This window comes from Ostreococcus tauri (genome assembly GCF_000214015.3).
Source record: "Ostreococcus tauri WGS project CAID00000000 data, contig chromosome 17, whole genome shotgun sequence".
Classification (NCBI taxonomy): Eukaryota; Viridiplantae; Chlorophyta; class Mamiellophyceae; order Mamiellales; family Bathycoccaceae; genus Ostreococcus; species Ostreococcus tauri.
This window is the reverse complement of record NC_014442.2, coordinates 1-21,671: the sequence shown is the minus strand read 5'-3', so window position 1 is coordinate 21,671 and position 21,671 is coordinate 1. Positions and strand designations below refer to the sequence as shown.

The 21,671-nt window shown below is 59.6% G+C and overlaps 14 protein-coding genes across 14 annotated transcripts; 10 read left to right on the top strand and 4 right to left on the bottom strand.

The window, feature by feature from the left end:
• Nucleotides 1-52: 52 nt before the first annotated feature.
• Nucleotides 53-1,201, top strand: OT_ostta17g00110 (Peptidase M50; the record flags this gene model as incomplete). The annotated part of the gene is made up of 1 exon (XM_003083728.2): nucleotides 53-1,201. The coding sequence occupies one exon, from the start codon at nucleotides 53-55 to the stop codon at nucleotides 1,199-1,201; it is 1,149 nt and encodes a 382-aa protein (XP_003083776.2).
• Nucleotides 1,202-1,318: 117 nt separating this feature from the next.
• OT_ostta17g00100 (GUN4-like) lies at nucleotides 1,319-2,301 on the top strand (the record flags this gene model as incomplete). The annotated part of the gene is made up of 2 exons (XM_022983734.1): nucleotides 1,319-1,495; nucleotides 1,711-2,301. 2 exons carry the CDS (start codon nucleotides 1,319-1,321, stop codon nucleotides 2,299-2,301), a joined length of 768 nt encoding a protein of 255 aa, XP_022840402.1.
• A 142-nt stretch (nucleotides 2,302-2,443) lies between these two features.
• On the bottom strand, nucleotides 2,444-2,986 carry OT_ostta17g00090 (Peptidase M76, ATP23; the record flags this gene model as incomplete). Its single annotated transcript, XM_003083726.2, has 1 exon — nucleotides 2,444-2,986. One exon carries the CDS (start codon nucleotides 2,984-2,986, stop codon nucleotides 2,444-2,446), a length of 543 nt encoding a protein of 180 aa, XP_003083774.2.
• Nucleotides 2,987-3,389: 403 nt separating this feature from the next.
• OT_ostta17g00080 (unnamed product) lies at nucleotides 3,390-3,839 on the top strand (the record flags this gene model as incomplete). The annotated part of the gene is made up of 1 exon (XM_003083724.1): nucleotides 3,390-3,839. The coding sequence occupies one exon, from the start codon at nucleotides 3,390-3,392 to the stop codon at nucleotides 3,837-3,839; it is 450 nt and encodes a 149-aa protein (XP_003083772.1).
• Nucleotides 3,840-3,959: 120 nt separating this feature from the next.
• OT_ostta17g00070 (Peptidyl-prolyl cis-trans isomerase, PpiC-type) lies at nucleotides 3,960-4,424 on the bottom strand (the record flags this gene model as incomplete). The annotated part of the gene is made up of 2 exons (XM_022983720.1): nucleotides 3,960-4,100; nucleotides 4,206-4,424. 2 exons carry the CDS (start codon nucleotides 4,422-4,424, stop codon nucleotides 3,960-3,962), a joined length of 360 nt encoding a protein of 119 aa, XP_022840401.1.
• Nucleotides 4,425-4,567: 143 nt separating this feature from the next.
• Nucleotides 4,568-5,329, top strand: OT_ostta17g00067 (Histone-fold; the record flags this gene model as incomplete). Its single annotated transcript, XM_003083722.2, has 1 exon — nucleotides 4,568-5,329. The coding sequence occupies one exon, from the start codon at nucleotides 4,568-4,570 to the stop codon at nucleotides 5,327-5,329; it is 762 nt and encodes a 253-aa protein (XP_003083770.2).
• A 138-nt stretch (nucleotides 5,330-5,467) lies between these two features.
• Nucleotides 5,468-6,457, top strand: OT_ostta17g00065 (Syntaxin/epimorphin, conserved site; the record flags this gene model as incomplete). The annotated part of the gene is made up of 1 exon (XM_003083721.1): nucleotides 5,468-6,457. The coding sequence occupies one exon, from the start codon at nucleotides 5,468-5,470 to the stop codon at nucleotides 6,455-6,457; it is 990 nt and encodes a 329-aa protein (XP_003083769.1).
• Nucleotides 6,458-6,589: 132 nt separating this feature from the next.
• On the top strand, nucleotides 6,590-7,681 carry OT_ostta17g00060 (Transcription initiation factor TAFII31; the record flags this gene model as incomplete). Its single annotated transcript, XM_003083720.1, has 1 exon — nucleotides 6,590-7,681. One exon carries the CDS (start codon nucleotides 6,590-6,592, stop codon nucleotides 7,679-7,681), a length of 1,092 nt encoding a protein of 363 aa, XP_003083768.1.
• Nucleotides 7,682-8,013: 332 nt separating this feature from the next.
• On the top strand, nucleotides 8,014-10,515 carry OT_ostta17g00050 (Histidine kinase-like ATPase, ATP-binding domain; the record flags this gene model as incomplete). Its single annotated transcript, XM_022983701.1, has 2 exons — nucleotides 8,014-8,116; nucleotides 8,249-10,515. 2 exons carry the CDS (start codon nucleotides 8,014-8,016, stop codon nucleotides 10,513-10,515), a joined length of 2,370 nt encoding a protein of 789 aa, XP_022840400.1.
• Nucleotides 10,516-10,592: 77 nt separating this feature from the next.
• OT_ostta17g00040 (unnamed product) lies at nucleotides 10,593-12,599 on the bottom strand (the record flags this gene model as incomplete). The annotated part of the gene is made up of 1 exon (XM_003083718.2): nucleotides 10,593-12,599. The coding sequence occupies one exon, from the start codon at nucleotides 12,597-12,599 to the stop codon at nucleotides 10,593-10,595; it is 2,007 nt and encodes a 668-aa protein (XP_003083766.2).
• Nucleotides 12,600-12,885: 286 nt separating this feature from the next.
• OT_ostta17g00030 (Flavoprotein pyridine nucleotide cytochrome reductase) lies at nucleotides 12,886-16,325 on the top strand (the record flags this gene model as incomplete). Its single annotated transcript, XM_022983690.1, has 2 exons — nucleotides 12,886-12,966; nucleotides 13,122-16,325. 2 exons carry the CDS (start codon nucleotides 12,886-12,888, stop codon nucleotides 16,323-16,325), a joined length of 3,285 nt encoding a protein of 1,094 aa, XP_022840399.1.
• A 101-nt stretch (nucleotides 16,326-16,426) lies between these two features.
• On the top strand, nucleotides 16,427-17,266 carry OT_ostta17g00025 (unnamed product; the record flags this gene model as incomplete). The annotated part of the gene is made up of 1 exon (XM_003083715.2): nucleotides 16,427-17,266. The coding sequence occupies one exon, from the start codon at nucleotides 16,427-16,429 to the stop codon at nucleotides 17,264-17,266; it is 840 nt and encodes a 279-aa protein (XP_003083763.2).
• Nucleotides 17,267-17,397: 131 nt separating this feature from the next.
• OT_ostta17g00020 (NAD-dependent epimerase/dehydratase) lies at nucleotides 17,398-19,002 on the bottom strand (the record flags this gene model as incomplete). Its single annotated transcript, XM_003083714.2, has 1 exon — nucleotides 17,398-19,002. One exon carries the CDS (start codon nucleotides 19,000-19,002, stop codon nucleotides 17,398-17,400), a length of 1,605 nt encoding a protein of 534 aa, XP_003083762.2.
• A 72-nt stretch (nucleotides 19,003-19,074) lies between these two features.
• OT_ostta17g00010 (P-loop containing nucleoside triphosphate hydrolase) lies at nucleotides 19,075-20,970 on the top strand (the record flags this gene model as incomplete). Its single annotated transcript, XM_003083713.2, has 1 exon — nucleotides 19,075-20,970. The coding sequence occupies one exon, from the start codon at nucleotides 19,075-19,077 to the stop codon at nucleotides 20,968-20,970; it is 1,896 nt and encodes a 631-aa protein (XP_003083761.2).
• Nucleotides 20,971-21,671: the final 701 nt, after the last annotated feature.

Genomic DNA, 21,671 nt, shown 5'->3' with positions numbered 1-21,671 from the left:
CGCAGCGGTCGACGCTTCGCGGTCGATAGAGGTCGACGCGACGTCGCGCGGGATGCACGACGTAGGCGAGGACGGGGAAGAGAATGCCGCGCGGTCGTTGCTCGGTGACGGCGCGCACGGGCGGTCGAACGCGTCGTCGTCGTCGTCGATGAAAGATCTCGGAGACGACGAGCGAGCGGAGGCGTCGAACGCACACGTCGCGGTGACGCCGATCGTGGAGGATGGATTAGAGCTCGCGATGGATGATGTCGTGGCGTTACGAATGCGAGATGACGCGGGGAGCGCATCGGACGTCGAGCGAGGAGACGGTGGGGACGGAGAGGATGAGGTCGAGGGGAGTTTCGCGCGCGAGGACGCGTACGAGAGGTGGTTGGCGCCAAAGTTTTGGTTCACCGTGGGCGATGTGAACGTGTTCGTCTCGACGTGGACGCTGTACCTGTGGATGTTGATTTACACGTTGTTGATCTTGATCAGCGCCGCGGTGTTTGAATTGACGATCGCGCGGTTTATCCTGACGTCGATGATTTGGTTCTTGTTCCTGAGCGTCATGTTCACGTGCGGATACGGGACGATGCTCGCGCACGAGCTCGCGCACGTGGTGATGTGTAAACGCTTCGGAGGACGCGTGGATGAGGATAAGGGTATTTTGCTGTGGCCGTTCGGCGCGCTCGCCTTCTTGCACCTAGACGGTCTGACGCTGTCGCAGGAGTTGGTGGTGACGCTCGCCGGTCCGCTCTCGCACGCGCCGATGTTAGTCGCCTGGTATGTACTCTCAAAGGTGACTCCCGGCATCATAGCGGAGTTCTCGCGTTGGATGGCTGGTTTAAACGCGATGTTCTTGTGTTGGCACTTTCTGCCGTGCTACCCGATGGATGGATCGCGAGTGTTGGCGTGCGCGCTCCTGCTCACGAAGAAGATTCGCGTCGAAGCCGCGGCTTGGTTGGTCGTCATCGTCTCCTACGCCACCTCCATCGCGTACATCGTGATATCTTTACGATACGACGTGAGCATTACGCAATATTTTGCGTTAGAAAATCTCGATTGGATCCTCGGGTCGATGTGCGTCGTCGCCACGTCGCATCTCTTGTGGCTCTTGCGAAACGACCGCGTGCGCGACCACCCGACGTTTAGCCGATACGAGGTCGTCTACGACGCCTACCACGCCTTTGAGGAAGCTTCGAGACCGGAAGTTTTCCTCTGACGCGTTGTCATTCAAAAAACCGTCTCCATCGCTCCCTCGTTCGCGTCCTTCGCCTTCGACGCGTCTTCGCCGCGCCGCAGTGCTCGCCTCGCCGCGAATCGTCGGATATCCCATCCCATGTCCGTCTCCCTTCGCGTCCCCGCCGCGGTCGCTCGCGCGTCACCGCGCTCGGCCCGCGCGCGCGTCGGTCGTAGACGATCTTCCCACCCCGCGCGATCGTCCGCGACGAGCGGGACGTCGTCGACGGCGACGACGGAGGATGGAAAACCCGCCCCGCCCGAGCTCGCGTCCGAGGTGCGATCGAAACGCGTCGTACCCGAGCGTGCGCGACGACGCGACGGACGGGAGGGATGTAGAGCGCCGGAGATGTACCGCATGGATGTCTCGCGCGCACCGCGCCTCGGCGTCGTTCGAGAGGGCGCGCGGGGGTCGGCGATGCAGGCGCGGAGGCGAGGCGCGCGACCCTATCCACTCAGACTGACGAGACGCGAGACGCGGCGCGCGAGCAGATTGGCGTGGATTACGAACCGTTCAGAGCCTTGCTCGAGGCGGGGGAGTGGGAAAAAGCTGATGACGAACACCGGCGGTTGATGTGCGTCTTGGCGGGCGAAGAGGCGGAGGATCGCGAGTGGGTGTACTTCACCGAGGTGGATAACATGCCGGTGACGGATTTGCGCACCATCGACGCGCTTTGGAAGTACTACAGTAACGGAAGATTCGGTTTCAGCGTGCAGCGGAAGATTTGGATCGGACAGAAGAGACAGTGGGCGAAGTTCTTCAAGAAGATTGACTGGACGACGGGTGAAAACGGAGATTACAGGAAGTTTCCGCAAGAATTTCAATGGCGCGCGGACGCGGCGCAGGGACACATGCCGCTCACGAACGCGCTTCGAGGGACGCAGCTCCTCGCGGCGTTGCTCGAACACCCGGCGTTTGGCCCGGGTTTGCCGGAACGCACGAGTGAGGGCTCGTTCTACGAGGGCACGGCGTCGCGCGAGACCCCGGTGCGCTTTGAGATGCCAACCGTCGGCGGCGTCCTCGACGTCGCCGTTCGATTCGGCAAGTTTGGCGTCCTCTTCGCGCAAGAACTGATGAAGTAAACGCGTGGAGCGAGTTGCAACATGATGGCGGATCTCGTGTCACGCGTCGAACGTCGGATATCGAGATTCATTAGCGTAGTTTTCCGAGTGTCAACACTAAGAACTAAATCTGTTTACAAGTTTACAGTCTCCCTCGATACGTCTACGGAATGTCATCGTACGGCGCCGTATCGTTAAAACACCGCTCGAACACCTCGTCCACCGCCTCTTTCGCGTGCTGCGCGCTCTTACAGTTCGGGTTCATCGCCACCGACAGCTCTGCTCGTCTGCGCACGCACTTTTGATGATGCCCCCCGACGTTGAACAAGACGCGCCCGCGCATCAACTCGTTCACGTAGTGACAATCCCCACTCAGATTCGCCGCCCGCACCTCCGAGCACGCGTGTTGTTTCACGTCCAACCAATTCATCTTCTTCCCCGCTCGACACTGATCGTACGCGTGTATCAACTCGTGCGCCAACATGTTCTCCATGGTCGTTCTGTCGTGAATCTGATTGTGACACATGACCACCCCGTCCGGCGGTCGGAATCCCCCAACCACCGCGTCCTCGCACCGCTCGACGCGAAAAAACCTCGCATCGATCGCGCATCCCGCCTCGCGCATCTTTTCAATCATGAACCGCACGATCGGGCTCGTCTTCGTCGCCATCGATCGAAGCTCCGCCTCGCATCGCTCGGGCGTCATTCCCTCGTCCGCGCTTCACCAAGTGTGCCGTCGCGCGTCTCCCGAGCGCCGTTCGATTCCCTCGCGCACCGCGCGCCCGCGGTCGTCTCCCGTCGCCCGTCGTCGTCGTCGTCGCCGTCGTCGTCGTCGTCGTCGTCGTCGTCGATGGCGTCCCGCGACGCGCGCAAAACCCTAAACCCTAAAACGTGATCCACCCTAAAATACCCGATATCCCGACCGCCGTCCGCGCCCCCGCGTCGCCCCCGTCGTCGCGCCGCCGCACACGCGCGCGCGACGGGCGCGACGGACGCGCGCGCGCGTATTTACCCGCGATCGATCTCACGAGCGCGCGAGACGCGGGCGCGCGGGACGGAGACGGCGACGGACGATGATTCGCACACGCGGGTTTTCCATGCCGCGCCCGATGACGACGGTCGTCCTCGTCCTCGCCGCGCTCGCCTCGACCGCGCTCGCGGGGGAGTACGCGTGCACGGCGACGTGCGTCGGTGGCGCGGGTGGAAGCACGGGATGCGGCGCGGGGTACGTCCTGAGCAACGCGTGCGGATCCTCGGACTCGACGTACGAGGGGTGCGCGAGCGCCAAGTGCGACGCGGAGTGCGCGAACGCGACGGGGGCGAAGGCGATCTTTGGAAATTTCACGTGTTACAATACCTCGAACGTGATGAAAATGACGGCGGCGGACGCGACGCAGCAGAGCGTGGCGATGAACTGCGAACCCGCCGGGTCGCACGCGATGCCGGGCTCCATGTTCATGGCGGGCGCGACGCACACGGCGTGCGACGCGAAGAGCGCCGCCGGAAGAGCGACGACGCTCGTCGTCGCCCTCCTCGCCTCGTTCGCTCTCATGATGTGAATCTAAACGTGTCGTCGTCGTCGTCGTCGTCGTCGTCGTCGTCGTCGTCGTCGTCGTCGTCGTCGTGTTATTCAAGAGTACCGGTACCGTATTCTCATTATTTCGTCGCGCGCGGCGTCTTCAGCCGGTGCGTAAGATTACGTGCACGCCCGAATCCGTGTCCACCACCCCGCTCATCTCCCCGACCGCCAGAGCGAACGTCGCGTCCTCGAACGGTTTCTGCATCTGCCCGCGCCCGAACTCGCCTAAATCACCTCCCCGCTGGTTGTCGAATCGCCGCGCGTCGTCGTTAGTCATCCGTCGCCGCGTTTCGCGTCGCGCCCCGCTCGTCGTCCCCCCCGCGTCTCCATCGGCTCCATCACGCACCTTGCCGCTCGAACAATCGCTCACGCGCGTCGCCACGTCCTCGAACGCGCACCGTCCGCTCGCGATGTGTTCTCTGTGCGCCAACAACTCCTCGATCGCCGCGCTCTTCGTTCGTCCCCGGATGATGTCACCGCTCGCGTCGAGTCTGCTCGTTGGATTCCGCGATTCGCGGTGTTTGATGAGGACGTGCGAGGCGCGCGCGCGCGCTTGATCCCCCATCGCGCGCGCGTCGTCGTCGTCGCGGTGTGACGACGTGTGACGCGTCACGGCGACGTGCGTCATCGCGACGTCTTCGTTAAAAAAATAAAATCACTCGACGCGCCATCGATCGCGAGACGACGCCTCGCGCGACGTCTCGCACCATGGACGCCGCGGACGTCGACGCCGAGGACGAACGCGAGGTCGAGCACGGGACGGACGAGCCCGCATCCCTCGTGCGCGCGCTCGAGGCCACGGCGGTGCGAACGACGAATGTCGCCGACGACGACGCCGACGACGGGACGATCCCTCGAGACGCGGTGACGATCGAGGCCATACTGCGAGACATGGGGGTGCGCGATTGCGAGAAGCGCGTGATCGCGCAGGGGATGGAGTTCGCGCATCGGGCGACGAGCGAGGTGTTGGTCGAAGCGGCGGCGGCGCGATCGCACGCGCTGGGACGCCCCGCGAGCGCGCGAGACGTCTTGACGGTGGACGACGTCAAGGTTGGCGTGAAAGCGGTGTTGATGCGGTCGTTTATCGATCCACCGAGCGCGGCGATGTCCAGAGGCTTGGCGTCGCGGGTGAACGCGAAGCCGCTTCCAAAGGTGAGCAACAGACCCGGGATTCACGTCCCGACGGAGATGAATCTGTTGGCGGATAACTGGGACATCGGTCCACCGCACGAACGCGACGTCAAACGCGCGCTCGAGCTCGAGCGCGAGGCGGAGGCGATGGCGGCCGCGTCCGCGGCGGCGGCGGCGGCGCGCGCCGCCATCGCCGCGAGCGAGCCGACCAACGTCGCCGACGGCGCGCGCGCCGACGTCGCGTTCGAGGTCAAAACCGCCAAGGCGACCGACGTCGAGGAGAGAGAAGACTTGGGTGATTTCGCCGAGTTCATGGATGTCGACGACGACGACGAGTAGAACGGAGAGAGATTTGTAAAGTGTACGCGAACGGCGCTCCGCGAGTCGAAACGCGTCGCTCCTTCGCCTCATTCCTTCGCCCTCGTCACCGCGCCTCCGAGGTCGTCCCGACGTCTCGAACGCGCGCGCACGATCGTCATGAACGATCTCATGGGAACCGTTCGCCCCAACCCGTTCGAGAGCGCGTCGAGAGACCCGCGAGGACGGGATGAGGATGACGTTCGAATCGCGACGACGTCCTCGTCGACCGCGCGCGCGATCGAGCGCGACACCGCGGGCTCGTCCGGCGAAGACGACGGCGCGAGCGAGTTGATGCGCGTGTTCTTCGACGACGTGCGAGCGGTGAAACAAAACCTGAAAGAAATCAGAAATGCCCTGATCGAGCTGGACGCGGACCGCGAAGAGAGCAAACGAAGCGCCACGGCGGAGGAGGCGAGCGAGCGACAGGAACGGATGAACGCGACGATCGAGCGAGTGAATAAAGTGGCACGAGAGGCCAAGTTGCGATTGGAAAACTTGGACGAGGATAACGCGCGGGCGGTGAAGAGTGGGAAGATTGCGCCGTCGTCGAGCGAGGAACGCACGCGCGCGGCGCTCGCGTCTTCGCTCAAGACGAAACTGAAGGAACAATTGGGAGAGTTTCAAAACGTGCGAGAGCAATTGAGGGTGGAGTACAAGGAGATCGTCGAGCGACGATACTACGCCGTCACGGGCTCGGTGGCGCCGGAGGAAGAGATTGACCGACTCATCGAGACGGGGGAGAGCGAGACCATGTTCCAAACGGCGCTCCTCGAGCGAGGCAGAGGACAAATTCTGGACACCGTGAACGAGATTCAAGATCGACACTACGCCATTCGTGAGCTCGAGAGAAAGTTACTCGAGCTCAATCAAATCTTTTTGGACATGTCCGTTCTCGTCGAGGCGCAGGGCGAGATGATCAACTCGATCGAGAGCCACGTGGCGAAATCCGTCGTCTACGTCCAACAGGGCCACGTCGAGTTGAAAAAGGCGAGAGAGTACCAGAAGAGCACGCGCAAGTGGGCGTGCTGCGTCATGATAATCCTTCTCATCGTCCTCATATCTATATTACTCCCGGTTCTCAAGCCTTGGAAGTCCGGAAGCGCCTAGGGCGCGCGCGCGTCGCTCGCAAAGCGAACCGTCTTCTCTTTTAATTCAATCACAGTGCGAGCACCCGCGCGCCAGACGCCGGCGTCGTCGTCCGTCCACGACCGCGCCTCCGCGTGCGTCGCGTGCGCGTCGATGACGACGACGCGCGCGACGGCGTCTCGCGTCGCGCGCGCATCCTTGGCCTCGCCGAGACGCGCGCGCGCGGCGGATGCTCGGGTCGGCGCGTCGTCGTCGTCGAACGCGTCGTCGTCGTCCGTCGTCGAACGTGCGGTGAAGTCGTCAGAGGTGAGACGATCGAACGTCACGATCGCGTCGTGCGAGTACGAGGTCGTGCGCGTCGAACGTGAACTCGGACGCGGACCGCGCGTGTTCGTGGTGCCGGGGAATCCGGGCGTGGCAAGGTTTTACGAGACGTTCGCGTCGTCCCTGAGCGAACGACTGGACGCGCGCGCGGTGGATGTCGTTGGATATCTGGGACACACCGAGCGGGATAGACCGGGACGACGCGAGTGGTTCACGCTGGATGAGCAAAAGGCGCACGTGCGCGATTACGTGGACGCGACGCTGCGGGCGAGCTCGGACGACAGGCGCGAGTGCGTCGTCGTCGGTCACTCCATCGGTGCGCATCTCGCGTTGTTCACGGCGAAAGAGCTGGGATTCGATCGCATCGACGGCGTGGTGGGTTTGATGCCGTTTTTACACGTCAACCGGCGGAGCGCGCTGCAGCGCGCGCTGGGCGTCGTGACGAGATTGAACTTCCTCGCGCACGCCATCGGAGGCGCCCTAGACGGCCTGAAGAAGGCGGTACCGTTCGTCCGCGCGGCGTTGCTCAGACGAACCGTGACGAAAAACATGGACGCGGTCGCCGCGGAGATCACCGGCGCGTGGTTGCGATGGCAGAGCCTGATTAATATGGTTTTCATGGGTCGAACAGAGTTCGTCGCCTTGGTGCGACCCATCGACGAGTGCGAGCTCATCGCGAGCGCCAACGCTCCCGGGCGATTCGCCGCTTTGTACGCGCACGACGATCACTGGGCTCCACTTCACCAGCGCGACGCGCTCGAGGCGCTCGGCGTCGACGTATCCACCGTCGAAGACGACGTCCGTCACGATTTCGTCGTCGTCGACGCATCGGCGCGTCTCGTCGCCCATCGCGCCGTCGACATCATGTATCGTCTCGCGCACGATCGCGCGCGTCACTCCGGCATCACCTGTAGCTCATGATGTCACGTCTACGCGCCAGCTCGACGAGACGCTTTCGGCGCCGTTCGAGCGACGCCGACGCGCGCGACTCGCTCACGCCCCGTGCGCGCTCGACGGGCACCGTATCTATACGACGGACCGAATACGTGTTCCCTCGCGAATGCGCGCGCGTTCGTCCGCGCGCGCGTCGTCTCTCGACGTCCACCGTTCGCCTCGCAGGCCGCGCCGCGGACGGTGGCGGTGACAATGCATGGCGCGATCGGTTTAGGTGTCCGTGAGCCAATCAAATTCGAGCACTGACGTAAACGCCCACGCGCGCGGCGCCACGCCTCGCAGATCGCGTCGCTCGAGCGATGCGCACCGGTCGCGGACGGCAATCGCGACGACGCGCGAGCTCGTGGGCTCGCGCGTTCGCGTTCGCGCTCTCCTGCATCGCCCTCGCGGGTTTCGGACGAGGTGCGCGGCGCGGACGATGATGTCACCATCGCGAGCGAATGAACGGTGTCGAAAACGTGGACACGATCGAACCGCGCGACGGGCGCGACGATGAAACGACTGACGCCGATCGCGATGTGTTCGCGCGCGCAGCGCTCGCTTCGGATGACGTCGTGGACACCGCGAACGCGGTGCCGGATTTCGCGGAAGGGTCGGAGAAGTTTGAGTTCCAAGCCGAGGTGTCTCGACTCATCATCATCAACTCTCTGTACTCGAATAAGGACATCTTCCTGCGCGAGCTCATCTCGAACGGCTCGGACGCGCTCGATAAGATTCGCTTCATGTCATTGACGGATAAGGAGCAGCTCGGAAGCGGGGAGAACGCGAACTTGGACATTCGCATCAAGGCGGACAAGGAACGCAAGGTTCTCACGATTCGCGACCGAGGCGTCGGCATGACCAAGGCTGATTTGATGAACAACCTGGGCACCATCGCCAAGTCTGGCACGTCCGCGTTCCTCGATCAAATGGCCAAGGGTGGGGACATGTCCCTCATCGGCCAGTTCGGTGTCGGTTTCTACTCTGTCTACCTCGTCGCCGACTTCGTCGAGGTTCGCTCCAAGCATAACGACGACGACAAGCAGTGGGTCTGGCAGTCTAAAGCCGACGGTAACTTCGCCATCTCCGAAGACAAGGGCGAGTCGCTCGGTCGCGGGGTGGAGATCAACATCTACCTCAAGGAGGACGCCCAGGAGTACTTGGAAGAAAGCAAGCTCCAAGCTCTCGTCGAACGCTACTCCGAGTTCATCAACTTCCCCATCTACCTCTACAACTCCAAGGAAGTTTCCGAAGAAGTCCCGGTCGAGAAGGACGATGCCGAGGCATCGGACGATGCCGACGAAGGAGATGACGACGAAGAAGAAGACGAAGAAGACGAAGAAGGCGAAGAAGGCGAAGACGACGAGCCAAAGACCAAGACAGTGACCAAGACCGTTTGGGACTGGGAGCGTCTTAACGACGTCAAGGCCATCTGGCTCCGACCCTCCTCTGAAGTCGAGGAAGAAGAGTACACAAAGTTCTACCACGCCCTTTCCAAGGGCACGGAAGATCCGCTGTCGTACTCTCACTTCAAGGCTGAGGGCGACGTCGAGTTCAAGGCAATCCTCTTCATTCCGGAACGTCCGCCGCACGACTTCTACGACAACTACTACTCGCGTGCGAGTGCTCTCAAGCTGTATGTTCGACGCGTCTTCATTTCCGATGAGTTCGATGAACTCTTGCCGAAGTACTTGAGCTTCATCAAGGGAATCGTCGATTCGGATACGCTTCCGCTCAACGTCTCTCGCGAGACGCTTCAGCAGCACACGAGTCTGAAGACCATCAAGAAAAAGCTCGTGCGCAAGGCACTCGACATGATTCGCAAGCTCGCCGAAGAGGGTAAAGACGCCGAAGACGATGGCGTGAAGCCTGAAGGCGAAGAGGTGGAGAAGAAGGACGAGGAGACAAAGTACGAAAAGTTCTGGAAGAGCTTTGGCAAGTCCATCAAGCTAGGCATTATCGAAGATGCGAGTAATCGCGTGCGTCTTGCCAAGCTCCTTCGTTTCCAAACGTCCAAATCCGATGGGAAACTCGTTTCTCTCGAGCAGTACGTCGAACGAATGAAGGAGGGGCAGAAGTCGATCTATTACATCACCGGGGAGTCCATTGATGCGCTCAAGAGCTCTCCGTTCCTTGAGAAGCTCATCGCCAAGGACCTTGAAGTCATATATTTTACCGATCCGATCGACGAGTACACGATGCAAAACTTGACCGAATTCGATGATTTCAAGTTTTCCAACGCTAGCAAGGAAGATCTCAAGTTTGGTGACGCTGACGATGATGAGAAGGCTCTCTTCAAAAAGACCAAGGATGCTTTCAAAACTTTCACGACTTGGTGGAAGAGCAAGCTTCCGGACAACGTCATCGAAGCTGTCAAGGTTTCTAACCGCCTTTCCACCACCCCGTGCGTCGTCGTTTCGTCCAAGTATGGCTGGTCCGCGAACATGGAGCGAATCATGAAGGCGCAAGCCATGGGCGACGAGTCTAGGCACGAGTACATGCGAGGCAAGAAGACTCTCGAAATCAACCCGAGACACCCCATGATTGCCGCCCTCAAGGAACGAGCCGCCAGTGACCCAGACTCAACGGAGAATGAGGCGTTGGCCAAGCTCATGTTTGAAACCGCAATGTTGGAGTCCGGTTTCAGCTTCGATAAGCCGGGAGACTACGCCGGGCGCGTGTTCGATCTGCTCAAGATGAACATGGGTGTCGAGAAGGATGCCGAGCTTATCGACGAGACGCAGTTCCACGTCGAGGAAAAGGAAGAGACTGCCGCCTCCGACGAGGAAACGGCCGCCGAACCGCCTAAGGACGAACTTTGAGCGCTTATTCGCACAAGTCATGATACAACTTGTAAATACAATTGCTTAAAGAATAAAGTTCAATTCGCGATGCAAGACTACGTCAATTCGACGCCGCGAAAGTTACCCGTCTGAAATGGTCGAAATTGGTTCGAGAATCGTCTCGAACGCTGCACGTACAACGCCAGAACCCCTGCGACGGTGCTCAGCGTAGAGATACCAACGACAAAAACGATGACCAAGAAAGTCGAAGGTCGATTGCGCGCTGTAGATTTCGTAAGCCCCGACCCATCGTCCGTCGGTGCGACGGCAGCGCTCGGATCTTTGCGAATCGTCAATCCCGACATTCCGACATAACTATTTAACCAGTCCGGCACGCTCTCGTACGAGTTCGATGAGATGTCAAACAATCGATCGAGAGGACCTGGAGTGAAGATTTGGCCCCAGTACGAAGCATCAGGGATGGTGCCGTTCAAAGAGTTCGAGCTCACATCCAGTTGCAATAACGCCCACGAATTTGTGGACGCGTTGCTGAGGATTTCGCCGTGGAGATCATTCCCTGAGAGATCAAGATACGTCAGTTTCGGCATTCTCGTCAGTACTGAAGGTATGCCGGGCTCATTGATGCGGTTGTTCGCCGCGTTCAGCGTAATGAGGGAGGCACCCAGATCACTATGCGCTGACGCTACGTTGAGCGCCGTAAGTTGGTTCGACTTGATGTCGACGACGCGTCGACTGGGATGGTCGTACAGTCCGGCGGGCACGGCCCCACTGAACTGATTGTTGCCCATGTGGAGCGATTCCAAGTGCACTTGCTGCGCCAGCGTTGCTGGGATGGACCCACGTAAGAGGTTTTCGCTCACGTCTATATCCCGAAAACGTCCCGCGGAGACGTTGAAAACGTCAGGAATTGATCCCGTCATGTTCAGACCGCTCAACCACAGGTGTTCCAACGTCACGGATGAAGCGTACGATGATGGAATCGCGCCAGAAATCGTTCTCGTCGTGGTTCGTTGATTCGAAAGATGCAACGCTCGCAAGTTTGCCGACATAGGTAAGTCGGGAAGTGTTCCTCCAAAGTGGTTGCTATCCGCGTACAGCGCCTCGAGCTTTGGGACGCGTTGGAACAGACACAATGGGACCTCCCCCGTGAGATTAGCGCCTGTAACGGAGATTTCTGTCAGGTTTGCGCTCACACCGTCGCGACAGAACGCGTTTTCCAACGTTCTTCCACCTAAATCGGCGTACGACAAGCTCAACGTGAACAGACTAGGGAGCACGGACAACAAGTCGATCGACGAGTGCGTCTGGTTCAACCCGAACGAAAAGGTAAGTTTCGACGACAGGTTCGCCGGCTGATTCAGGTATAATCTCGTGATCGAAGATCCGAAAGTGGCGAAATCAGCTCTTGTGAGCTCGCAGTCCATCCTCTGACTTTGCAGATTTAGTTGACGCGTCGAGTTTGACTTTGTGCACGACGCGAGGCCCGAGTGACAGTAGTCCAAATCTCTGCTCTTGATTGTCTTCCATCCAGCGCACGAGTCCGAACCGTTGCAACACTTGTTATATATGCTATCTAAAGCATCCTTTTCGTCCTTAACCATCGCTCGTGACTCCGGAACAGCCTCGACTGAGATGCGAAAGCGCGAGCCGTGCTGCGCCCAACCGTGCACGCCCACTCGAAAAAATTTATCCGTCCCGAAGGATGTATTCGTGACAAACTCTCTAGATATGAAAACCTCCTCCGGTCCACTCCCGTGCCAACTCGCCCACGCGTACTTCCCCTCCACGTCGCTCGGATCGTCGCACGGCGCGCTCGCGGGCGAACACGGAGGCAGTACGTAAACATCCGCGTCGCCGCTCTCAACGTCCACGACGACGTCGACGTCGCTCGGCGTCGGCACGGCAAACTTAAAATACGTCCACGCATCCCTTCCGATCGATTCGTACTCGCCGTGAAACGACCCGTCCACCGGAAGCGTCACGTACGTCGTCGCCGCGTCGCACGACCGAACGAAGACGGCCGTTCCCAGGACGACGAGCGAGACCGAGGCACGCGCGCGCGCGCGCGAACGACCGCGCGCGGACGACCGCGGGCGTCGCATCGCCCCGCACGGCCGCGCGCGCGACGCGCGTCTGTCGCGCGGCGGCGTCACGCGTCTCGAAGTCACGCCCTCGGAATTGTGCCCACGCGATGCGTCAGTTAATAATTGACGCACGCATCGACGCGGGCACTTCGCGTCGTCGCCACCGTCTCGCGTGGCCACCGTCGCGCGTCGCCACCGTCGCGCGTGGCCACCGTCTCGCGTGGCCACCGTCGCGCGTGGCCACCGTCGCGCGCGACGAACGCACGGGCGCCGACGCGATCGTCCGCGTCGTTCTCGCGCGACGATGGCGAGCGTTGGCTCGGGCGCGACCGACGACGACGGCGTCGACGTCCCGGTCTCGCGATGTCCGTTCGCGCACGGCACGGTGCGTCGACCATGGGCGCGGTGACGGGGACGACGGACGCGTCGCGGGTCGCGCGTCGACGGTTACGTCGAAGAGAAGAGACGGGTACTCGCGGTGGGCGCGCGACGCGCGCGCGACGACTGACGACGAACGCGACGATCGCGACCGTGGCGTAGGTGACGGTGGATCCGTATCCCGGGTACGTGCACGGGAAGAATCCGCGGGTGTGCCCGCGAGGGTGCGTCCCGCGGCCTCCGAGCAAACCGACGGAGAGCGCCGAGAGCGCTCTTCGGAGGGAGGCGGAGGAGTACATTCGTTTGTTCGGTAAAGAACACGGATGGGACGACGAGAGGGTGGAGATGAGAGTGAATGAGGTGCTGACATCGATAAGAGAGACTGGAACGTACGCGCACACGTTGGATGAGATTAGACACGGCGCGCGCGTGGCGTGGCGGAACGCGCCGAAGTGCATCAATCGCAAGTATTGGTCCACGCTCGACGTCATCGATGCGAGAGGAGCGACAACGAACGAGGATATGTTTGAGGCGATTAAGGAACATTTGCATCGCGGGGTCGAGGCGGATCACGTCCCAGTTCTCATGACGGTGTTTCGTCCGCAAACGCCGGGGACGAACGACGGGCCAAGAATTTGGAACTCGCAGCTCATGCGATACGCCGGGCATCGAGACGCGAGCGGGGGGGTCGTGGGTGATCCAGCGGAGGTCGACTTCACAGATGTTCTCAAGAAGCACTTCGGCTGGGCGCCGGAAAAGACTGGCATGTTCGACGCGCTGCCAATCGTGGTGCAAATAAATCCCGAGACGCCGCCAGCCATGTTCACGCTTCCCGATCAGTGCTTTCTTGAGGTACCCATTCGCCACCCGACGATTCGTGGCATTTCTCAGCTCGGTTTGAAGTGGTACGGTATACCGGCGGTGTCGAACATAACCATGGATCTCGGAGGTTTGCACTACACGGCTGCACCATTTAACGGATGGTACATGGTGACGGAGATTGCGACGCGGAACTTTGGCGATGAGTCGCGGTACAATCTTCTACCGCAAATCGCCGAGGCCATGGGCCTAGATACATCGACGCACGACACGCTATGGCGCGATCACGCTCTGGCTGCGATCAACTACGCCGTGTTCGATTCATTTAAGCGGGACAGAGTGAGCATCGCCGACCATCACACGTGCGCGGAGGCCTTCGCCGATTGGTACGTCGAGGAATTGAAGACGCGCGGGTACGCTCCGGGAAACTGGAAATGGATCGTTCCACCCACGGCGTCGTCGACATCGTCGATATATTTGGGTTTGAATAAGATGACCGAGTACACGCTGAAACCGGCTTTGGTTGGTGGAATGGGGCTTCGCTCCCTTCTGCGTCGCGCAAAGGATGCTGGCTTCCTCACTTCGGACGCGTTTTCGACAGTGTCAATTCGTGTCGCCATCGCCGCGGCGAAGTTTCGACGAAACAAATTGAAGGTGAAGGGTGGAATCGTGCTCTACGCCTCGGACGGCGGCCGCTCACAGTCTCGAGCGACATGGCTCTGGTCGTTTCTGTTCCAGAGGTTGCCCATGGTTCGACCAGTGAACGTGGCGAATCCAGACGTGCCTCTGACTGATCTTTTATCAAACGTCGAATTTATTTTATTCCTCGCGTCGACGACGGGTTCGGGTCAGGTTCCAACTGGTTCCGATAGTTTTATCGAGTGGACGAAGACCGAACACGGTCGCACGGCGTTGCGAGGTAAATACTTCGCTGTTTGTGCCTTCGGATCACGTGCGTATCCGAAATTCTGCGCCGGCGGCGAGCAATTTGCCGCCGCGCTCGCGGCGGCCGGCGCGGTAGCGATGTTTCCAATCACTCGATGTGATCAGCTCAACGGTGAAGACGCGTCGGTACATAGCTACACCATGCGGTTGTTTGATTGGCTTCTCGACGCCGATCGCATTCCTCGATCTCTTCGCGACTTGATGGTTGATCAAATCAATGGCGGTGTGGCCATCGAGCCCGCTTTTACGCTCAAAGTTCGACGGCAGGATGTCAATGGACGAATCCATCTCGGCCCGACGGTGCAGCACGGAATCGCTGCGGAATTGATTGATCGAGCCATAACCGGGAACGGTGCTCGAATGAACACCGTGTGGTTGAAGTTTAGGCTGATTCACGCGCGCGAAGAAGTACAATATTACAAACCCGGCGATCACGTCGCGGTGTGGCCGCAAACGAGCGAGGCACGAGCGCGATACTTTGCCGCGCACTTTGGTCTGACATTCAGAGACGTTCTTGAGCTTGTTCCGAAGAGTGATGCGTTATTAGTGAAAAAGTCCATCGATCCGGCCATTCCGAACGTCGTGAGCGTCGAACACCTTTTCACCAGGGTACTGGACATCAATGGCGAAGCTTCAGCTGCTCTTTTAAGCGCTCTCGCGCACTACGTCGACGACGACGAGGTAAAGGAGTTTCTCGAGGAGATAGCTTTCAACGAAGACGCTCGTCAAGACTGGGCTGAGATGACCGGCGCGAGAATATTTTCCATCTTTGAGCACTTTCCGACGCTTTCGACTCTTCACAGGGGCGACAAGGCCGTGGGTCTCGACATGCTGCGTGATATTATTCTAAAAATTCCGAAGTTGAGACCGCGCTATTATTCCGTCTCAAGCTCGCCGCAGCATGCGGGGAACAACGTTTTTGCGCTCACTGTCGGGCGGGTGACGTACAAGTCCGGAGCGGGGGCTCGAATGCACCTTGGCTTCTGCTCAGATTTTCTCGCTACGCTGCCGATCGGCGCGAATGTCACGGTTGAGTTTCGGCCGGCGCCGTCCTTTCGATTGCCTCGCTCGCCGCAGGCACCTATAATCATGGTCGCCGGTGGCACCGGTATAGCCCCATTCAAGGGCTTCGTCGAACACTTTGCGACGTTGAATCCGGGAGAAAGAGGAGAGGCGTGGTTGATCGCAGGCTGCCGCAGTCAAGACAATCAACTCTACGCAACCGAGTTCAATGAAGCCGTGCATCTCGGTCATTTGACAAAGTATCTCGTAGGTTTCTCGCGTCAACCAGGCGTGCCTAAGACGTACGTCGATACCGTGCTGCGCGAACATGCTGACGACCTGATGGATCTTATCTCACGCGGCGCGCACGTGTACGTTTGCGGGGACGTCCGCATCGAGACAAGCGTTCGCGGCGCTATGTTGGACATTTTAGGCGGCGAAGCGGCTTTCAATGAGTTGGAGAAGTCTCGTTACCATCTCGATATTTTTGGTGCGTTCGACGTGCAGCATCAACACGAGCGTCGGCTCATGTCGGCACGAAAGTCTCTATCGCTTAGACGACAGGAATCAATTGGTTCGTTGTGCTTGTCGTCGCCGTGATGCGCGCGCTTCTCGGGAAAGTTGAAATATGTGAATATCTCACGCGCGACGCCATAGTAAGTCACCCAAAACGATCGGTTCCGAACACGAAAATCCCTCACATGATAAGTTTGAACGCGATGTGCACGCATATACATGTCGTCTCGCTGGTTCTCCTGGCCATTCTCGTCCCTCGGGCGAGCGGCTCACCCGTTGTGACAAACGTGTACTTTGACGCGTTACCAGATTCGATCGCGGACGACGTTTACGAGGCTATGGAATCGCTGAACATGCTTACAAATGACGGAAATCTCATGGATGATGTTTCCCTTCAACCGTTTATCGAGCGCGAGGCGGAGGCTTCGTTCGAGGACACTGACGCTCTCGACATTCTTGGCTCACTGCTGGCGGTGAAGTGGCCCAGCAATGAAACCACGCAGAAAATTTCCTTCGTGCTGTACGTCCCAAACGGTGAGGCTGAGTTACACGCGATGCACGTTTGCGGTTTTTTGTACCCAGATCGATGCAAAAACGAAGTTCCGTACGCGGGTAAAGACGTTGGAAAGTGTGGACTCTCTGACGCCTCGGAGGCGGAGACTGGTTTCTTCTGCGATTTTGTCGCGCTGCACGAGACGAAGGAAGAAGAAGGTGGCGTTCTCATGAGCGGCAGTGAAGTTCTTGAGCGATACAAAAACTACGTTGAAGCCGTAGAACATGATGTTTCGGCGTCGACCGTCGAGATACACTTCGAGCTCGTCGAAATCGGTGACCATGGAATTGACGAGGACGATTTTGATGACGCGCTTGCGCCGTCGCCGGCGCCCGACTCGGATACAAAATCGACGAGAGGACGCAAATTACCCGTCCGCGGACCCGCGTTTGGCGGATTACAGATGGTGACAAGGGCCGGTCCAGGTCGTCGTTCGTTCGTCACACTTCCAGGGTCGTTATCCGGAAGATGACAAAACTGGCGTTGCCAATTACGCGTGGTGCTTTGAAAAGCTCGGCGCCTCAATCTTAGTTTCCCTTGCGACATGTTTCTTTTGAATTACCGCCAGCTACCTAGGTATCTCAATAAATTCGACACAGCGAATCATGCACTGCGCTCGCGCTTCGTTTTACGGATGTAGTCCGTCAAGGACATCTTCGCTTCGAATCCAAGCACGCGCTTGGCGGCGCACGTGGAAGCTAGCGTGCCCTTCAAATCTGGCTCGCGCGCATCAACGAACGTGTGTCTTTTCGAAATCATCTTAGCCAAGTCGAGAATTGTCGTGCTCTTACCGGAACCGATGTTAAATGTCCTCCCTGGAGCGCCCTCGGCAAACGCAGCGAGGACGATACCTCGAGCGGCATCACTAACGTGAATGAAATCTCGAAACTGCGACCCGTCGCCCTCGATTTCGAGCGCATCGCCCTTCGATGCCGCTGCGAAGAATCTACCAGTCACGACCGCCTGCTCGGCCTCTGCTGGTTCGCCCGGCCCATACACCATGAATATCCTCGTTACGACAGCCTCGACGCCGTACAACGAGTAGTATAAACGCGCTAAATCTTCTCCCTGCGCCTTTGTCGTCGCATACGGCGACGTCGTCGTCCGCAAATGCGTCCGCTCCTCGTCGAACGGCGTAGGTTGGTTCCCGTAATACGTCGATGAACCCACGTAGACAAAGCGAGCGCGTCGATCCCCACCACTATCCCTCGCTCGAGTCGCCCTAAGTACATTTTCCGTCCCGCGAACGTTCGATTCGACGCACGCCAAGACGACATCCTCGCGCCCGAAATCGAGCGTGGGCTTCACTTTGCTCACCGCGGCGAGATGAAAAACGAAGTCGACACCGTTCATAGCTCTCGAGACGTCTTCGTACTTGCGAACATCTCCCTTGACGAAAGCGTATCTTCCTTCCTTTTGCGCCGCCTGTGCGAACGCAAGCTTTGCCGGCGATCCGGTGCTCAAATCGTCCAGGACGCGCACGCGCATTCCGATGTCCAAAAGCTGCCTGACCACCTCACTACCGATGAAACCCGCGCCACCGGTGACGAGTGCCCATGAATTCTCACCATCACCCTTGATGGCATCGTACGCGTCCTTGATTGATCCGCTCCCTCGCGCCGAAACGTCTCTACACGGGTCGTGTCGGTCAAGTCCCGTGGCTTTGTTCCACGCCTCCTGCGTCACCCCGCAGTCACGTCGCGGGGCACTCCCATCCATTACCACCCGCCCACCCGAGTTCCCTTCCTCGGCGCCGTACTGCGACAGAGATTCTCGCAGCGCTTCAATTTTCCCCGACGTCGCAGCCGTGGTGATGAGCGCGAGCAGCGTCACCACGCTCGCCACCAAGAACGCCTTCACCGCCCTCGGCGTGGGCCCACTGTAATTATGCGAGTGCGCGCGCTGTCGCTTCGCCGTCCGTCGCTCGTTCGCCCCATTGTCGGTGATCGTCGACGCGCGTAAAACCCCATCGCTCGTCGACCCATTCGGCGCCACGCTCGCGCCGCCCTCCACGTCGTCGTGCGAGACGCCGACGATGCGCTGCGACAGCTCGTTCGCGGCGCTCATCGACGCGCGCGAAGCGCTCGGTCGCGCTCGGTCGTTCGCGCTCGGTCGTTCGCGCGCACGCGTTCGCGAGTGCGGATGATTCACATCGTTTGGACGATGTCCACGCGCGAGGTGGACGCATTCGCACGTCGTCGTCGGCATCGCTCGACGCTCGAGCGCGCACGTCGACGCGCGCGCGATCGCTCGAGCGCGCGCGCGAGGAATCGGTTCGCGATGCGCGCGCGGGCGCTCGCGCGCGCGCTCGCGCGCCGCGCGTCGACGACGACGACGACGCGGATGACGTCCACGAGCGCATCCTCGAGCGGTGAATCCTTCCGCGAGCTCAACGCGCGGGGTGAACACGCGAGAGTGATCGCGATGTACGAGTCGAGAAGCGTCGAGGCGAGCGAGCGAGACACCGCGGAGTACCTCAAGGCGCTCGTGCACGCGAATCGAGTGCACGAGAGCGCGCTCGCGGCGGCGGTGCACAGGGGCGCGACGGGGACGGAGAGCGCACGGAGCGCGTTGAACACAGGAATCATCAACTCGCTGGGATCGATCTTCACGCAACGCGGCGTCGGGGGAGGTGAAGCGGGCGCCGCCGCCGCCGCGGCGAGCGCGGTGCTCGGGAGCGAGAAGAATCCGCTGTACACGCAACAGCTCGAGCCGACCTTCAAGGCGCAGCTGTGGCGAACCGTGCGAACGCTCGGCACCGCGTTCATCGTTCTGAGTGGAATCGGCGCGCTGTTAGAAGACCGTGGGGGGATGAGCAAAGCGATTTTAGGAGGCGAGAGCGCGAAACCGCAGCAAACCGCGCCGTTGACGCGTTTCGACGACGTCAAGGGCGTCGACGAAGCAAAGGCTGAGCTCGTCGAGATCGTCGAATACCTCAAGGAGCCGGAGAGATTTACAAAACTAGGCGGGAAGCTACCGAAGGGATTGCTTCTGGTCGGACCCCCGGGGACGGGTAAGACGATGCTCGCCAAAGCCGTCGCCGGGGAGGCTGGTGTGCCGTTCTTCTACACGAGCGGGAGCGAGTTTGAGGAAATGTTCGTCGGCGTTGGCGCGAGGCGCGTGCGCGATTTGTTCAAAGCTGCCAAGCAAAACGCACCGTGCATCATTTTTATCGACGAAATCGACGCCGTCGGCGCCGCGAGGAATCCGAAGGATCAGCAAAACACGCGCATGACGTTGAATCAGCTCTTGACGGAGCTAGACGGGTTCAAGGCGAGCGAGGGGGTCATCGTCCTCGCCGCTACGAACACGCCAGGAATGCTGGACAAAGCTCTGATACGCCCGGGACGGTTCGACCGAACGGTATCCGTTCCTAATCCAGACGTCGGTGGCCGACGCGACATCTTACGAGTACACGCGCGGGGCGTCAAGTTTGATGAAAACGTCGATTTCGATGTCGTCGCTCGAGGAACGCCAGGCTTTAGCGGCGCCGACTTGGCGAACCTCATCAACATAGCCGCGCTTAAGGCGGCGCTCGACGGGGTGGCGAGCGTTGGGGCGAAGCATCTCGACTTCGCGAAAGACCGCATTCTCATGGGCGCTGAGCGGACGTCAGCCATTCTCACGCCGGAGAACCGCAAGCTTACGGCTTATCACGAAGGAGGCCACGCGTTGGTCGCGCTTCGCACGAAGGGCGCGCGCCCGGTGCACAAGGCGACGATCGTGCCTCGAGGCCAAGCGCTCGGTATGGTGATGCAGTTACCCGAGAAGGACGAGCTCCAAATGACGCGAAGACAGCTATTGGCGATGCTCGACGTCACCATGGGCGGTCGCGTCGCGGAAGAGTTGATCTTTGGCTCGGACGAAATCACCACTGGGGCGTCGAGCGATCTCCAGCAAGCGACGAGGTTGGCGCGCGAAATGGTGACGCGATACGGCATGAGCGATACCGTGGGCCTCGCGTCCCAGGACTACGCGTCCGATGAACTGTCGAGCGAAACCAGGCAGTTAATTGAGATCGAAGTGAAAGCGATGCTCGACGCGGCGTACAAGCGTGCGAAGGATCTACTGACAAAACACGAAGGCGACCTTCACGCGATTGCTCGTCGGCTCTTGGACTCCGAAAGCTTGTCCGGAAACGAACTGAAGGAGTTGTGCGGTATCGCGAGCGCGTAGAGATCGCGCTGGACGTTATGTTAATGAGTGTATGATTATAACGAATTCTTTGCGACGTGACCGCTCGATCATAAACCATAGTTTAATGCGCCTGTGAGTCGGGCTGCCCGGACGCGTTCAAGCAGTGCCGAATGGACGCGACGCAGGCTTTGCAAAAAACAAAAAAAATTCACAAGTCGTGCTTGAAGGCATTTTTGGCACGTGGATGGATAGCGTTGGCCTTAAAATGGCGAGTCGACAAGCGACGCTTGAAGAAAAGGGTCTCACGACTCATCCTCGAGCGCTCGAGGAAATCACAGCCGCGCGACTAGAGGCCGCGACGAAGTGGGCAAATATGAATGAGCAAACATTTCGCCGCGGCGCCATTACGCCTTAAAAATACATTGTGAGCTACTTACGTTTCACTTTTTGTGCACGCGATTTCGCCTTGGTGCCGCTCGCTGTCACGGTCGTCGCCGTCGTCTGTATTAGTTTCGCCTTCTTTCGCGAACTCGTTGTCTAGGTTTAGGGTTCTAGGGTTGAGGGTTTAGGGATTAGGATTTAGAGGTTTAGGGATTAGGGTTTAGGGTTTAGGGTTTAGGGTTTAGGGTTTAGGGTTTAGGGTTTAGGGTTTAGGGTTTAGGGTTTAGGGTTTAGGGTTTAGGGTTTAGGGTTTAGGGTTTAGGGTTTTAGGGTTTAGGGTTTAGGGTTTAGGGTTTAGG